Source organism: Zonotrichia albicollis, chromosome 4 (genome assembly GCF_047830755.1).
Source record: "Zonotrichia albicollis isolate bZonAlb1 chromosome 4, bZonAlb1.hap1, whole genome shotgun sequence".
NCBI classification, from domain to species: Eukaryota; Metazoa; Chordata; class Aves; order Passeriformes; family Passerellidae; genus Zonotrichia; species Zonotrichia albicollis.
The window spans coordinates 71722210-71739856 of NC_133822.1; the positions used below are offsets into that span (position 1 = coordinate 71722210).

A 17647-nucleotide genomic window follows, 5' to 3' on the forward strand; every position below is an offset into this window, starting at 1 on the left:
GGTGTGACAGCAAGAAACCTTTAATTCTTGTACAGCAATTTCAAAATCTTTTGGTGAGAAAGGATGGGGTTGTGTGCTGAAGCAATATGTGACAACACAAATAGCTCCATTTCCACACTCCTCAATGAGCCTGATATTCTCCAGTTGATGTCACTGTCAAGGCTGAGCAACAGACATCATTACATCATTTACTGTTTATACAAGCAGTGTCCTTGCTAATTTCATTTTTTGCAATGTGGCTATGCCAGTTACTATATTTCCTTCTCTGTTAGAATGCTAACACTTAGCAAAACATTATATATATATTTATATATATATATTTATATATATATATGCCTTTTAAGTATTTTTAAAAGCCTTCATTTTATTTTAAAAATATGTTTAGAAAGGGATAGTATGTATTTGCTTCAAAATTCTGCATTCTTGTTCATCTGCACTTATCAGATGTGATGCATCTGATCAGCAATGAAAGACAAGTGAAATCCTAATGCTGAGAACACCAAATTATGTCTGTGCTGGGTGTTGTAGTATGTTTAAGTCTTAATCATCCTGTTTCTAGATGAAGCAGCTGTTTCAGGTGGTTTTCAGGTGAGCTCAAGGCCCTGTAGATGACAGCTACTCTCTGTTCCAACACTTACTCTATACAGACAAAAAAACTATGGAATCTGAAATCCCACATTCCTACGACTATGAACACAACTAATTGGCCTCTCTGTGGCTGTTTTGACTAATCTTTAAAGGATAAAGCTATATTTTAAAAGGTTTTCTTCACTGCTTAAAGGCAATGAGGGCTTCTTCACTGGTGCTCAGCAAACACAGGCAGAGTTTCTCTTTGGTGCAAGGGCCTGATTCCCAGATTTACCTTCTCCAGTCTTAATTTCAGATCTGCACAGTGCTTCCCTTTTATAGCAGTCAAAACTCTGCAGCTTTATACCAGAGTAAAGGGAAAACAAAACAAAAATCATTAATACATCCATCTTATATCCAGTTTATTTAATACCAGAGCAGTAAATACAAATAAGAGTTCTGGAATTTGGAATTGCTAGAGCAAGGTAAAGCTACAACTCTGTTGGCAGTTCTGGAATCCTGTGTGGTCTGGGAATCTGAGGGGTGTATATGAGTAATCTGCACATTCAGTCTCATAGATATTGAACATACACTTAAAATGCTCCTGATATGGCAGAGCAGCATCTGCAGGAAAACAAAGCAACCCTGTGCCTGTCAACTGAGAACTATTTCCAATATTTTTAGTCTTATAACAAGTGAAATAAGCAGTTATCTTTTGCTTTAAAAAAGTGATCTTTGGTCAACACAACCAAATGTGCTTTAGTACTATTTTACAACCTTACTGCCAAGATTATATGTAACCTTTTTTATGTTGTCTTAAGGGTGAACACTCAAAAGCTGAAAGTAAAAAAAAAAACCAAAAACCTGACACTTTTTTGTTACAATGCAGGTAAAATTTCAGAGCAGAGGTAGGCTCCAACTCAGCATCCCACAAAGACTGAATCCCAGCTGTCCCCTGAGTGGGTAGGAGGCAGCAATTCATCTTCAGATCACTTCCCTTTCATAATTTCTGTATGAGAACAGCACTTGCAAACACTCTGGGCTAAGCCCTTATTTAGCTGTCCAGAGTAAGAGCTCTGAATGTCAACTGACAACACGTTTAAGCCCAGCTGATGTTTAATATCCACATGTGAAAAGTGTAGCCAGCAGTACTCGGTGCTCTCTCTGTGGCATTTCAATTCCACAGCCATGAGTAGCTGTAAGAACATTGGTTATTAGGAAGAATACTCTCTGTGAGCACAGGTCTCACTAGCAGGCTGACCTTTAAATCCAGGCAGATATCCTAGAGAACTTGTGCTCCTTACCCTGTGCCTTCCAAGCTGCTGCTGCCATCTGAGGTTGAGCAGTCACAGCCACCTTGCAGCTAATGAAACTTTTGTTGGAGCTGACAAAAGCTGCTCTGTGGAAGGGATCAACCCACGCTTTATCCTGGCCCTTGCTGTAAAATCATTTCACTCAACAACCACCTTGCCAAAACAGCCCAGCGCTCACTGAGCAACATTTCACCAACGTTTCAGCTCCCACACTCCTCAACCCTCTCCACTTTCTCTCATCACTCATGGAATAAAGAAAAAAAGATACTGAAACAAGAGACAATAGTGCTTTATCTGCTTCCCTACTTCTGGTGCCTCTGTAAGGCAGCTCTGCAGGTAAATAGCTTTTGTAGACTTGGTGTCTAAGCATTGAATTCATATGAATTTCAGCAAGTGTAAGGCACACAAGAACCTGAGTTAAATACAAATACACTACCACATGAAGCCTGCAGTATTTTGCTTTTCTTAGTGCAAATTTTCTTGCACACACCAAAAAAAAACCTGCTCAGGATTCTGAAGTAAGATTTTGATCAGCAAGGCTGAGTTTACTGGATATTATGTGGTTTAGTGGTAGACTTGGTAGTGTTTGGTTAATGGCTGGTTTTGATGACTTTAGGGTCTTTTCCAATAGAAGTGAATCTGTGAAATTATAGATCTGTTTATACCTCAGTTGCACCTAGAAGCTCTATCCAAGACCATGCTGGTGTTGAATAAATACAGACTAAACCTCTCCTCTGGAGCAGCTCACAGTTTAAATGGCACTGCCCTATACAGTAAATCTGCAGCAGAGCTGAAATAGGTCAGATCTTCCAGGCCTAGACCCTGCTGTCTCCCACCTTTGGTTTCTACTGTCTTACTCCTCCACATATTGACCTTTGGAGGAAATTCAGTGAATCCCAAGAGCTCAGCTCCATTATTTCAGCTTGTTCCAGCTTCAGGACTAACCCTCTCTTACACAGATTTCCTCCTCTTCCCAAACACATTGTTGATCAGCTTGGCCATTGACTTGGAGCCGCTTGGTCGTCTCTTCTCCTTCACTTTGGAGTTGGCAGTGATGTTCCTCAGCACCTTGGTGAACATTGCCACAACCTCCTGATAGTGCTCTGCTGCTGACAGTTCACAGAATTGGCACTTGTTGTCTATTGCCAGCTTCTGTCCTTCATCCCAGCCAACCTCCCTCATGTGGCATAGATCCTGTTTATTGCCAACCAAAAATATTGATGACTCGACCATCCTGAAATGAGAAAGGTTCCAGTTAGAGAAAAGAGATGTACCATGCTGTGTTATGTGCTGTGCTAAATTCAGTGTGTATGAAAAGTATGTACGTATAACAGGCATTTCAAAATAACCCATAATGAACTAACCAAACCCCTCACCTCACCAGGAAGAATTCTAGTTTTCCATTTGTCAAAGGATTTTCTGGACAAGCTCTTCTCTACCAGTAGATTTTCATTTTTGTTTTCTCTACTCAAAGATTTAATGTATTTTTAAATCCACTGTTTTTTTCCTGCTCTGTGCTGCTGAGTATATTGTCAGCACCTGGACTTGATGAAGAAGCAACCTGATCATTATCTCCATTTGCAGGTCCCAGAGACAGATCAGTGTCAGTGGCATAACTCAGAAAGAAACACAGGAAATGTAATTCCAAGCTTCTGCCAAAATTATTCCTTTTAGAAATTAGCCTTAATTAAGAAAGATCAGAAGTAAAACAGAAAAATGGGGTTTTTACTTCTTTTCTGATACAGGTGAAGAATTTCACTCTTTTATTTAGAAAGCACCTCAGCAGACTGATGCAGGAATACACACCCCATCCACACTCACACTTGTAGTTCTGCAAATTTTTTTTTTAAAGTGCTTTCTTTCTTTCCATATGGTCACCCGTGTGCACAAATCATGCTGGGGTCACCACCAAAGGCAGTTTAGGAGATACTTGTATTACTTTCCTTTATTGTGGGAAATGCTTTTCTTCACCCTCTGTATTTGTGCATCTCCATTGGCAATTGAGTGGGAAAGTAAAAGCACAGACTGACTCTGTCAGGCTTTTTCACCCATGTAACACAGCAGAAATATTTATAGCAATAATTTAAATACTAGTTCTGTAAGAATTAAGAACAAAAATCCTGATGTACTTGGGTTTGGTTACAGTAAAATTGATTGTAATTTGACACACATTTTATCCATGGGTACCATGTTGTTGGCATTGTGTTACATCACTTTGATGCTGCTGGATTTTAATTGCTGCTAGGATAGCCTGCAAGCTCCCAAAAGAGCCTTGCCAAGGGAAAAAAAAAATAAATAATGCCACTTACTTTTTACAAACTCCTATGTGAGACTCTCGGATCCTGTAGAGCAGGGCCTTGGCAAAGGCAAATGATGCTCTGTCACTGATGTCATAGACAATGATAAATGCATCAGCCCAGTGCAGCTCATCTGCCAGGGACAGTTTCCCCTGCTGGGGCTGAAAGAGGTGCAAAACACACAGAAAAATAATGTTACTATTGCCACTCCAGAGCCTTTTCTCTGTTGCTGTGAATGCCAGAACATGGTAACCTTCATTGCAGAAGATATTTAATAGGTTTAGGTTGAATTCAGGCTAGTGCTGCTCCAACAGCCTTATAAATAAAGCCTTTATATTTGTATAAATGTATTTATACGAATAAATAAGCCAACATCAAAAATGGCACTTTGCTTCACTGACAGTTTCATTATGAAACATTTACGCTTTGTTTAAGCAGTGAAATTCCACAACCTGTACAGCCATTGCTTATGGTTAATACTCTGCAGGGTTACATGAGAGTGAAACACACAGGAGCCATCAACATTTGTGATTTTTGTGGTTGTTGCTCTGGTTTGATTGTTCCTAATGTTCTGACTGCGGTAAGCTTAAGGATTTTCTTCATTTTTCTCTCCTCTTTGAATTGTTCAAGTTTCAAACACTAATTGCCCATATGTTAAATTTCTGAAGAGCTAGGGAAAAAAATCTTCTTTCAATCTGCAGCTGAGTTTAATAAATCTAGTGAAAAAAGTCACTTGAGTGATATTAGGGTTGTACTAATCCATGACCCTCTTTACACCAAGAAGCTGCCACACTTCTGATTTCCAGAGAGCAACAGCTTTAAACTGTCCCATTAGGCAAAGGAGTGTCATTTCAAAACTATTTAAAATTAGCTTATCCCTGCACATGACTTGGCAGCAGCTAGCAAGACCACAGGACCTAAAATAGATTTAAAAAATGGAAGCTAATCAGGAAAAAAAAAAAAAATAATCATTTGCTTTGCTAAACAGCCAAAGTTAGGCCTTGTTCCTAAGGGAAAAAAAATGAGAACAGACAGCTCAGAGAGTGCTAGCACAAATATGTGCAACCAAAATCTCTCCTGCTAATGGGAAAGTCCTCAGTAGTTCCAAGCGCTAGCAACTATAAAAATTCAGTCTTTTAAGGAAAACCCCAAAAGAGCAGGCACAAATTCCAGCAATTAAAAGTTTGTAACACCTTGACCTTGTTACCATATACACAGGCAATGAAGAACAACTTTTCTTTGCCCTCCTCCTGCTAAATTCTTACCTGTGAGCAAGGGTCATAAATTTCCAGGTGTATCTGCCTCCCATCCAGGCACAAGTGTTTGGTGTAGATGCATTCTAAGACAGATATTACCCAAAGAAAATCAGTGTTACTGACTGGGCATGGCAGTGAAAAGAAAAGGCAACAGTGCAATTGGATAATACTGAGGATTCATTGAATACTGGTTATTTGATTGTTTTCCCAAGAAATTTAGAATTTTTTTGTCTCTGATCTGTTTTTTTGAGGAAGGTTGTTAGGGAAAGTTTTTTGTTTGCTTTGTGGTTTTGGTTTTTATGACTGGTTGCTTGCCTTTTTTTCTGAACACACACTGGAAACAAACCTACTGAATTTTGTACCAATCAACCCCTCAGGCAGACCAGCACCATTCTCTGTGGTGCTCCCATCAAAGTCTTTATGAGTGAGTACTTTCAGACCCTGCTTTTCCTTTCCCAAAACAGAGGTGAGGGGAATTCACAATCAGCTAAATGCTGATCACCATTCAGCTGGATAGCAGGACTCAAGATTATCAAATGTGCAGCTCTGATTCTGCACAGAAGTGTTATTTAGCAATAATATTTATTTACCATGGCTTCTGGTGCTTTAAGAGTTCTCATACCAGGCAGCATTAGGCCAAGAGTATTTACAGGACCATGTCCTTAGGATGTAGTCCAAAAATATTTCTGCAGTGTCTCAGATTTAGGACTCTCCACCAGCACTGGGAACTCTACTGCAGACACACCATCACTACTATTTAAAGCAGCAGGATGTTCTGAGCAAGGGTAAGCAGTTTGTGGTTGCCAACAGCCTTTCTGCACTGTAATTTGTCATTTTCTGAACTTCAGGGACAAGAATTGGTGTTGACAGTACAGAAAACACTTAAACTGTGTAATGAGGGATAGCTCAGTGATCTCTGGAACTCAGCATCTTCAGCATTCTTCATGCTCATCTTGAGAATTCATCTGATGATAAACTATCAGTCCCAAGCATCTCAGGGTACAAAATCTACAGCCCCTTGCTTGTTTCCTTAATTAAACAAACTTTTAATTATTATTATTTTGGCTCCACTAATAGTGGCATGATCTTTATTTCACCACCCCTATTACCACTTTCCTCATCTCTAGAAACAGTGCTAAACTCATCTTCCAACAATCATTTGTTAAAAAATGAAAGTCTTTTGGTGGTTTGACATGCCTCTTACAGGACTTGCAGTACTGGAGGCTGAGAAAACCCGGTTTTGGTTGTAGGTGGCTTGGAACATACTGAGAACACATAATTTACATGTGGTAGCTTAGACCTAGAGCAGCCAGCTGGGACACAAAGTGTCTGCTCAGTCTGTGTTTGTAAAATGACAAATAATGGTAGAGCACACATGTACAATTGGAGCTCTTCCTTCAGAATAAGTTCATTTGGATATATTCTGTACAATTCAGCTTAGTACTTCTTTTATGTTATTTACAGATCACTAGAAGCTACTCTGATTCCTGTGAGGAGGGGGGAAAAAAAGCATGGAGAGAATCCTTTACTTTAGCAGGGAGAGTGAGGTAGAGGGCAATCTCTATTAAGTTTTTCCTCCTTTCTTTTCCTTTCTTTTTCTCTGTTTTCCTTCTTTTTTTTTTCTTTTCTCTGTTCCTCATTTAGTTTTTCCTTCCTTTTTCTTTGTTATTTACAGATCACTAGAAGCTACTCTGATTCCTGTGGGGGAAGGGGGGAGGAAAGCATGGAGAATGCAATATATCTTGAAAAATAATGTAACAGAAAGAATCCTTTACTTTAGCAGGGAGAGTGAGGTAGAGGAGGGCAATCTCTGTTCCTTGTTAAGTTTTGGGATCTCTGCCACATCAGCTGGGGTAGCAGCACACTTCCAGAGTTATTTGTGATTCAGCTGAACGGTATTCCCACCCGGGATGTCAAAGTTCAAGTCCTGCTTTGCCACCTTCCTAGATTTAGAAGTGCCTTAATGAAAGTGGCACGAATGGCACCAAAGGGACATTTAATCCTGTGACCAGCCAGGTTTTCCTCAAAGCCACCAAAGCAGCGCCCTCCTGCCTCACTGGGGCATCGCCTTAATGCTTTGATTACCCACCCGTGCTGATAACAATCTGAACATCCCCTGCATCCGAGGAGGGGACATTCGGTAGAACATGTCTTGTTTTGGGGTTTTTTAGCCTGTTTCTTTGCTCTCTCTGACCGAGCTGGCCATACCCCACTCTCAGCCCGGTTCTCTTCCCCTTCCCAGCTGCTTTGAGAGCAGCCATCTCCCCCCGACCCCCGGGTCACCCTTTCCCCTTTCCCTTTTCCCCAGGGCTCACACCCCAGCAGGACCCCAAACCAGAGAGGGAATTTCCATCTCCCTGCAAAGTTCTACCACATCCAAATTCTCCATCAAATCAGCACTGGGGAGCCACAAGGGAATAAAAGCACTCACAATGCCTCGTCAGGAAAAAACTTTACAGTTCACAATAGAAGTAATGGGATATTGTTGAGACCAGCTGTAAGCAAGAAATGCTACTCCACTTTCTACCATTTAAGCACTTAGATCTGCTTTTTTGGAAGCAGTGCTTCTGAAATGCACTCTGTGCTTTGCTGTTTAAATCTTTACTTTCAGGATAGGCAAACCAAACTATAGATTTATGAGAGAGCATGAGTTTTACAGGTTTCAATAAGACAGATAAAGATGTCATGCATTGTTTTGGTTTGAAAAAGGAGTGAGTTTTTTGGCAGTTTGGAAGTCAAACTAATTAATTATGATATTTGAATATTAGCACTACCAGCCTCATCATTTCTGTTCATTCACTTTTTCACATAACACTGCACTGTTTTAGCTCTGAGCCCTTGCCTCCCCCTAAATGCAGTTTCTGTGTCACATACATATATCAACATACATCTAGCACTTGCTCTCCCAGGGGGAAAAAACCTCCATCCCTCTATCCTTCCATCTATCCCTGTCTCTATTCCTCCCTCTATCCCTCCATCTATTCCTCCATCCATCTCTCTATCCTTCCATCTATCCCTGCCTCCATTCCTCCCTCTATCCCTCTATCCTTCCATCTATCCCTGCCTCCATTCCTCTCTCTATTCCTCCATCCATCCTTCTATCCTTCCATCTATCCCTGCCTCCATTCCTCCCTCTATCCCTCTATCCTTCCATCTATCCCTGCCTCCATTCCTTCCTCTATCCCTCCATCCATCCTTCTATCCTTCCATCTATCCCTGCCTCCATTCCTCCCTCTATCCCTCCCTCTATTCCTCCATCCATCCTTCTATCCTTCCATCTATCCCTGCCTCCATTCCTCCCTCTATCCCTCCATCCATCCCTCTATCCTTCCATCTATCCCTGCCTCCATTCCTCCCTCTATCCCTCCATCCATCCCTCTATCCTTCCATCTATCCCTGCCTCCATTCCTCCATCCATCCATCCATCCATCCATCCATCCATCCATCCATCCATCCATCCATCCATCCATCCCTCGGTGCGCTCACCGGCTCCGGACGCGTACTCTCCGATGAATCGCCGGGTCAGGAACCGCACCGCCAGCGCTGCGTGAGGGAAGCAGAGCCAGGATCAGGATTAGCAGAGCCGGGATTATCAAACCCGGGATCAGCGGGGCCTCGCCTCCCCCTGCACCGAACCCCATCCATTCCCTGTCTCCCCCCTCACCCTTACCCGATTTGCCGGCCCCGCTGCCGCCCAGCACGGCCACCTTCACCTCGCTCATGGCTCCGCCGCCGCCGCCGCCTGCGCGCCTTTAAAGCGCCTCGGGCGACGCCGCCCCGCAGCCCGGCCCGCATCCCTCAGCTCTGCCCGCCTCCTCCCGCCGGGAACGTGCGGCTCCCCGAGGGTTCTCAGAGGCGCCTTCCTCCTCCTCCTCCTCCTCCTCCTCCTCCTCTGGTGCCCCCCGGCCGCGCCCCCGCCGCGCCAACTTTGTGTGGGGCGCCTTCCTCCCCCTCCTCCTCCTCCTCTCGGTGTGCTCGGGGGATGGGGGGGGGAAAGGAAAACAGGAAAAAACACTGAAGAAAAAGAGAAAAAACCAACAAAAAAAAACAACAACAAAAAAAAAAAAACCAAAAACAAAAAAAAAACTCCCCACAAACAAAAAAAAAAGGACAAAAAAAACCTAATTAAAAAAACCACAAAAACCCCCCAAACAAATAAAAAAGAACAACCAAAGAAAACACAAAAAAAAGAAAAAAACAAAAAGCCCAACAAACAAACAAATATAAAACGACGACAAAAAGCCCAACAAAAAATCCCCCCAAAAAAAAATCCCCAAAAAAAAAAAACCCAAAAAAAAAAACGGCCAAAAAATAGCAACAACAAAAAACCTCAAGAAAAAAAAACCAAAAGAACCGGGAAAAAACCAATAAAAAACCCCAACAACAAAAAAGCCAAACAAGTGAAAAACCCCCAAAAATCAAACAAGTAAAAAGCAACAACAAGAAAGCTCCCCCAAAAAACCCCAAAACATTAAGAACTGCAAAAACCAAACAAATAAAAAACAATCCAAAAAATCCCAACATAAAACCGCGAACAAAGAAAGAAACCCCCAAAAAACAACAAAAAAGTGCGAAACCCAACGTCTGTGTGTGTGGGGGGGGCGTGTTTGGTTTTGCTCTAAGTTTGTTTTGCAGGCTTGTCATCATTTTATACCAGGAATATGAAAGTGAAGAAACTAAGGTGCTTTTGGGTTGTTTTCTGTTTGGCTGGTTGGTTTTTTTAAGTGTTTTTGAGGGTAACTTGTATTAAAAAATAAATAAATAAAAGTGGTTTGCACTTGTCTGTTGTCTGCCCCAGGTTTTCAAACTCTCATCTAACTCTCGCTAAAGCTCTAATCTTGTGAAAAACTTCTGTGGGCTTGGCTTTTTGTGCCTGTGATTTGTTTTTATTGAATTTAAATTTGGATTTGTGTGGTTCACAGTGTTCAGCTAAGACCTGCAGTACGCCTGTGAAAAGGGAAAAGGTGAAAGAGCAAAATACTACAGATGTGGAAGGTGAGATAGAAAGGACTTATCCTCCTGAAAAGACACTTTGTGTCTGCTGTGCCTCTTTTTTTTTTTTATGTTCCTCAAGTGCTCTCAAATGTCTGTTTGGTTCTTAGCATACACAAAATACATCTGTGCAAAGGTTCACTTAATCCATTGAAATAAGTGATTTACCATCCAGGTTGCTTGTGCTTTTATACTTGTACTGTTCATGCTTATTTGGTTTACATAACTTTAGTATACTTATTCTGATATTTTTGCTCTCTCCTGATGGAGCTGTTGTGAAATTATATAAATTATGTAAATCATTCAATGAAGCACTGTGCTTGCTAGGGGGTGTTCCAGGTACAAGAGATTTCCATGAGCTCAGGAAAAGAGGCAGTTTGAATGTGTTTGTTACAGCTGATGGAAATGCTTACTGTAGGAAAAGATTTAAAAATTAACAGGTGATGCAACTTGGATCTAAATTCCCTGCTTAAAAGTTGCTCAGGGCTGGAGGTGTGATCAGAGGATATCAGATATGTCATCAGGTTTGCTTTGTGGAGGTTTATTCACAGAATCACAGAATGGTCTGGGTTGGAAGGGACATTAAAGATCATCCCTTTCCAACCTCTGCCTTGGGGTTGGAAATCTTCCACTTCCACTGTCCCAGGTTGCTCAGAGCCCCTTCCAGCCTGGCCTTGGACACTTCCAGGGATGGGTCATCCACAGCTTCTCTGGACATCCTGTGGTAAATAACCACCCTCACCATCCCCAGGGTAAAGAATTTTTCCCTAATACCTTATCTAACCCTACGATTTTTCAGTTTGACCCATTCCCCCTTGTCCTGTTCTGCTCTTGCTTGCTCGCAAGACAAAAGTTACTAAAATGTCTTAAAGAACTTTAGTCTGACTTTTTTTAGCTGTTTTAACATTTGCTTTTGAAATAGCAGGGTGCTGAGATCACTGGGCTTGAGCCAGTATTAGTGCAAAAGGCACAACTTGGTGTTCTGCTATTCCATATACATTGAAACCACTGCAACAGGACACTGAGACTTTACAGGAAGCTTAGAATAAATATTGAGGATATGGCAGCTTGTTAAAAATCAAATGCTGTGGTACTAAGTGTTGTACTTGGAATGTGATTTGTCCAAAGTCTTATTTCTTATTTCTTATTTCTTTATTCTCAGCAAAGGGAAGAACAGAATCCAGGTCTCTGTTCTCATTATTGGAACTTAACTACATAAACACATCCCTTGCCTAAACAGCAGATACGATGACCAAATTAGGGTGTTGCACATGTTAAAGAATGTACTGCCTGGGACTATTTCTTGTAGTAAAACAACACAAAAAAATGTTCAGAAGACTAAAATCATTTGTTGTGTGTATTTGTTAAGCATATAACTTAAAGCAGTAGAGAAATGAAGCTTAATTGGAGATTAAACAATGTGAACGTTTCTTTTCTGAAAGACTGTTTTTCTCCAGCCCTTCCTAGAACTAAGTGGAAGTGAGAAAATTTATAATGGGAGGAACTCCTGAATATCCATTTTTCTGTCAGTATTCTATTACTGTTTATATTACTACTCATTATTACTGCTGCATTTTCATTTTAAAATGAAAATTAATTTTTTTCTGTAATTTATGTTAAAAATTAAACACTGTATAGAGGAAGTTCTTGATAATATCAGTAGAAATTTTTTAAAAATAAATCTGTTTCTGTATTTGAATTTGCCAGAAAGCAATATCGCTTATTGAGATAACTCTAAGTGTTTGACATTTTTATGCCTCTTTTAGCATTGGAAAAAAAAATTAGTTACTTTCCAGATACGTTTAGCAAAGGACGATAAGACAGGGAATATTATCCTAAAATAATTAAACAGTCTTGTGATAGAGAAATGTTTATTTAAGATTTAAAAAACCCAGGCTCAAGTACCTGACTTGAATCAAGTAACAATTTAAAATTCCAAATTCTCTTTCTTACATCCCAGGTGATTGCAAAACTCTTCAGGGATGAAACCAGTTTTTATTCTCTGTCACAGATGTTATTTATACAAGAAATTAAAAACAAACAAACAACTCACCCAAAGAATCTCACAAAACAAAAACAGCTGTGGTAAAAAGTGCTGCAAGATACCATGACATTTCAGGGAAGATTAACCTTTGCCACCAAGTCATTTGGTACATTGTTTTTTTTCTTTTTTCCTTACCTAAATTGCCATCTGATTTGATAAAAATTATGACCAAAGAAAATTTCTGGTGGCTTGCACATTTAGATGTTCACATGTAAAAAAGATAAATTAAAAAAAAAAAAGAAAAAAAAAATAAAGGCTAAAACTACTGAGCTGTCAGAAAAATGACACTCACAAAAATACATAGTGAAAAACTTACATAATTCCCATCAGTTGGGAAAAAAAAACCTGTGAACTTGCATTCTACAATCAATTAAGACTTGACTTATTTTAGGAAAGAACAAAAAGATAGTGCTTCATTTAATTAATGCATTTTTTGTTTATTTAATCAGTTGGGAAAATATATGGGGGCTTTTAAATGAAGATGATTTTATATATTAGAAAATTAGTACAAACTGCATTTATATATTTTTTCTCATAGTATAGAAACAAGTGTACCATACACAAAAATTGTGGGAACTACAACTGATGGCTCTCCCCTAAGATACATGGAAGAAATAGGGGCCTGGAAACAGATGATACAAGCAAAATATTAGATTAGAAGCTTTCCCTGCCTGTGAAGTAGGAAAACCAGACCACAGTGAACTTTGAAATGGATTGAAGAGCCATTGAAATTTATTTAATTAAATAATTGAATTTAATTCATTAATTTGCAGTGCTGCAAATGACACCCAACCTATTTCTGCTGTGGTGGCCAAGGCTTTCCAGTGATGTTTGGTGAGTCTGCTTGGTGATGAAAGTCCTGCTGAAAGTTCCTAAATGAGTCACGGGGAGATAAACCAGTGTTTGAATTTGTAGCATTTAATGGTTTAAAAATCATTCTGCAGTAAAATGCTGGCACAAACGTCCTTATCTCAGGTGAACACGTGAGATAAGCTGATTTGCAGGGGAAGCCAGGTCTTTCTGCACGGGGAATGTTGAGCTTTAAAGTCTTGGCCACTGCTTGGGGCCCTTCAGGTTTAATGTCAGCTCTTTCAATACTCAGAAAAGGCTCAGGTTGCCTCCATGGGTTCAGAGATGAAGAAAAGCTCCAGCTGAGCATCTTCCCTGTCATTGTCAATTCTCCCCACTCTCCAAATCAGATCCTGTGCATTTTTTTGATTGTAGATACAGTCTGAAAAATCTTTGAACAGTATATATGAAGAAGAGGATATCTTTTTTCCTTGCTATAAATCCATTACTTGAATCACTATGGGGTGTGAGAAGGAGGGACACAGATTCTTTTTGAAGACTTCATGTTTTCTTACTTTATATTTAATGTATTATTTGGTGTTTGCCTGTGTTATGTGTTAAAATATTTATCTGTGAGTTACATGGCATCAACTCCAGTGACTGAGCAGAACTGCCCTCGGAAAACTGGCTCTTACTTGAGGTTTTTAATAAGCCTCTGATACTAAAGCTATGATTTGGCTTAAAATTTTCTGGCCAGTTTTTCTAATTATTTTCTAAAATTAATAATATTTTTTTCTAATTATTTTCTAATATTTTCATTTAATGCTACTTAATATCTTCCTAAGTGCAGTTTCACCAGAATAAGGTGCTTATAGTCCAAGTGCTCAGGCATAGAGTTCTACTGCCGATAAAAATTATAATAAGTAGATATTTTGGTTATTTTTTTGTATGTAGATAAAAACTGAGGTTCTGAGCGGGTTTTTATAATCCAAATTCCTACTAATAATTATATTGTTGGTGTACTTTTTGAACTTTTCTCTGTTTGGGCAATGGAAATTGTTACAGTTGGGTGTGACCAGTGTTGTTTTCAGGTTCTCCCTAAGGGTTTTGTTTTGCTTGGTGCAGTAGATAATGCAAACACTTCAGGGCTAGAATTATTAATTTAGAGGTGTTGCCATTAGAAATGAAACAAAAGGCTTGGAATATTTTTCTTGGTCTCAAATCTAGCAGGAGCTGGTCTGACTCAAGTTTGTCTTGATTGTACCACACTAAAAATGTATCAGGCAAGGACCTATTTACAGTGTAGGAGATCTTATATCTTTCTGGCTTATAAACAAAAAGAGAAAATACAACATATTCACAGAAAGCTGTTGGGTTTGGGTTGTATTTAGCTGGTTTTGTTTTGGTATTTTTGGTTTTTCTTGTTTTGTTTTCCTTCAGGGCAATGTGTAAATTTATTACTGACATTCTCTGGACTTTTTTTGGCTGTGAGAAGTTCCTGCAGACAGGCTCTTATGAGAAATTTATAAATTACTTTGTTTTCATGCACACTGTGAGGATAATGGTAGCAAAAAAAAAGAAAAAAATCCAAGGTAGCTGTAGGATTCTGGAATTCAGGAATAGAAACAAACCCCAGGTATATAACACTGCAGAGCATATTGTGGAGGCACTAATGGGGATTGTGACTGTGAGGAAAAAATACCTCAGGGCTTAACATCTGAATCTGGAATTGTTTTACATGCTTTGTGTGCCCACAGCTGTTGACTGCTGCTGAAGAAAGCAGGAGGAACAAGGAGAATAGAAACACCCGTTCATCAGCAGGTATTTTCATGTAAATACCCAGTTGCAGACAGTTCATTTCAGAATTAGTTCATTGGAATTTTAATTAGCTGAGGTTCTATATGAAGCTTTAATTAGTGTATAGAAAATGTAGCTGCTCAGAACTCGCTTATGTAGTGCTGACAACTCAGTGTGTGGGGTGGGAAGAATCTCTGTCTCCAATGGAGCTGAACAATTTGGAAAAGATGCACTGAAAGCCAGGAACCAAGCAGACTCTTAGTGCATGGGTTTGCAAAAGCTGACAAACCAAACAGGGAAAAAACATCCATTTTAGCATGTTCTGCTGGGGACAGCTCTTTGTGGTAAAAATGCTGCGGTGAAGGTAATGAATTTTGGATTTGAAACCCTCACACTGCTGGATTTTGTCTTTGCTTGTCTTTTTGTTCCGTTTCCCTTTGGAGGCCTGTTGGTGGCTCAGAATCAATTGTTGCCCAAAGGGCAATGAAATAGGAGAATTTTAATGGTCCTGCAACTTGATGATTTGCATTACAGTGTTGCTGCTCCATTTAAAGGGCTCAAATCTTCTCAGTCTAAAAATCCTGAATTTGGTAAGCCAAGATTGCTTTGAGTGTGGACCCAACGCAATTTATAAAATGCATCCTTAGTCAGGGAGCTGTGCTTACCTTCTAGATATGGTTAAGGATCAGAGATTTTCCACTTTATTACAAACTTGATCTGCAGATTCCATCAGAGATAGAACAGGTTTTGTTTTCTATCATATCCTTGGCTTGATTTATTAAAAAAAAAAAAAAAATCATAAACCCTTCTGTTTGTTGAACTGAAAACAAATGGATGTAGGTCTCCAGTGAGCTGAGCTGGGTCAATGGGGATATTTTCTGCCTGTCTGAATCATAGTGAGATTTTTTATGTTCACTTTGTGTGTCGTAAGACTATCATTTATAAGATAAGAGCCTCATCCTGTTCCTGCTGAAGTCAATGGGTGTTTTTGCAATTGCTTTTCAACAGCAGTAGGATTGATGACTGGAACTGAGCAGCTGCTGAAAGGTTAGTTTTAAAGCAGAATTGTGGTCAGAAAAGCAAAGTGACCCTGTCAAGCTGACATGCTGAGAGCACTACATTTATTTTTTTCTCCGTGACATCCAGACCAAATCTGCTCAGTTTACAAGTCAAACATTTTTTATTGACTTCCAGAAGTGCAAAGTCAGCCTCAGCCTGGAGAATCAAAGCTGTTACTTCTGCTTCATTCTGCAGAAGGTTGATCATTTAGAGCTTGGCTGACATGGCACTGATGCTTGGCTGAATCCAGCCTGTCCTAGCTCTGGAGGGTGAAAGCTGCTACAGGAAAAATGAATTTGTTAGGACAGCAAACAGACATGGCTTGCAGAGATAAGGAGATATATTGGGGAAGTAAATATTTTTATATCTTGCTTCTAGTTGTACCTACACTTTAATCCTTAACCTCATGCCATGATAAGGACTTAATGTTTTCACATTGTTCTAGTCTGGGGCCACAGCCTAAACTGTCTTCACTGAAAAATATGTTTTCCAGAAGTGCTTGCTTTTTATGATGAAGCTCATTTCAAGGTCAGTTTAAAACTTCAGAAGCCAAATCTGAAAGAGGTGACTCCTTCCAGATCATGCAATTCCTTGTTTACACTGAAGGGTTCAGCAAGAACAGGAATATGGGTTGGAGAGGTAATTCTAATTCAGTTTATTATTTAAGAGATTTTAACATGATATAATTGCAGGTGCCGCTTCATCAGCTGCTGGCTTGTCATATTTGTGCTTTAATGTGAGTCTGACCTCAGAATCCTAATGTGGCTTGCTGATTCCTGTCATCTTTATACCACGCATTCCATGTTGGAAATGACTCTTCTGTAAGTGTGAGCACGCACTGCAAAAAAAATTTTAGGCACAGAGTCAGTGGTGATTGGGGTGGGGCTGTGCCCAATCATCCCCAATTGGCCCCAGCTGTGCCCACAGGTGAGCAGCATTGAAGGGAACGGCACAAAGGGCACACAGGTGCAGGGCATCAGCAGCAGGGCACAAAAGCCTGGCCTGGGGGACAGGGAGGGCAGATGCTGCAGCCTGCTGGAGTGGAAAGGTGCTGCTGTGTGTGGGGAGATGCCTGAAGCCTTCTGGAGTGGAATGGTGTTACTCCCATGTGCACACAACTGAAGCTTTCTGAAGAGGTAAGGTGGTTTTTTTTCATTCTGAAGAAGTATGGTGTTACTGGATTTAGGGTGAAGCTTTCTGAAGTTGGAATGATGTTACTCTGTGTGGGCAGGTGCCTGAAGCCTTCTGATGAGGTTTGGTGTTCCTGGGTTTGGGGTGAAGCCTTCTGAAGTGGAATGGTATTACTCTGTGTGGGTTGAAGCTTTCTGAAATTGTATGGTGATATTCTGTGTGTTGTGGCTGTCTCAATTGTGACACTACATCCCTTAAACTCAAATTAACTCCTGCTACAAAACCTCATCAAGTTTTTACTGCTGGAGATTTTTCTCATGCCTTCTCCACGTTTGGGGGTTTTTATTCCTCAAATTCAATGAAAGGTGACTAAAATCTTGCTGTTTGCTTTTATCTCCAGAC

At 40.1% G+C, this 17647-nt stretch overlaps 1 protein-coding gene across 1 annotated transcript; it reads right to left on the bottom strand.

The window, feature by feature from the left end:
* Nucleotides 1–350: 350 nt before the first annotated feature.
* On the bottom strand, nt 351–9278 carry RERGL (RERG like). Its single transcript, XM_074540070.1, has 5 exons — nt 9104–9278; nt 8920–8976; nt 5443–5516; nt 4190–4338; nt 351–3114 (listed from the first exon to the last, which is right to left on the bottom strand). The coding sequence occupies exons 1-5, from the start codon at nt 9153–9155 to the stop codon at nt 2832–2834; spliced, it is 615 nt and encodes a 204-aa protein (XP_074396171.1). The 5' UTR covers nt 9156–9278; the 3' UTR covers nt 351–2831.
* Nucleotides 9279–17647: the final 8369 nt, after the last annotated feature.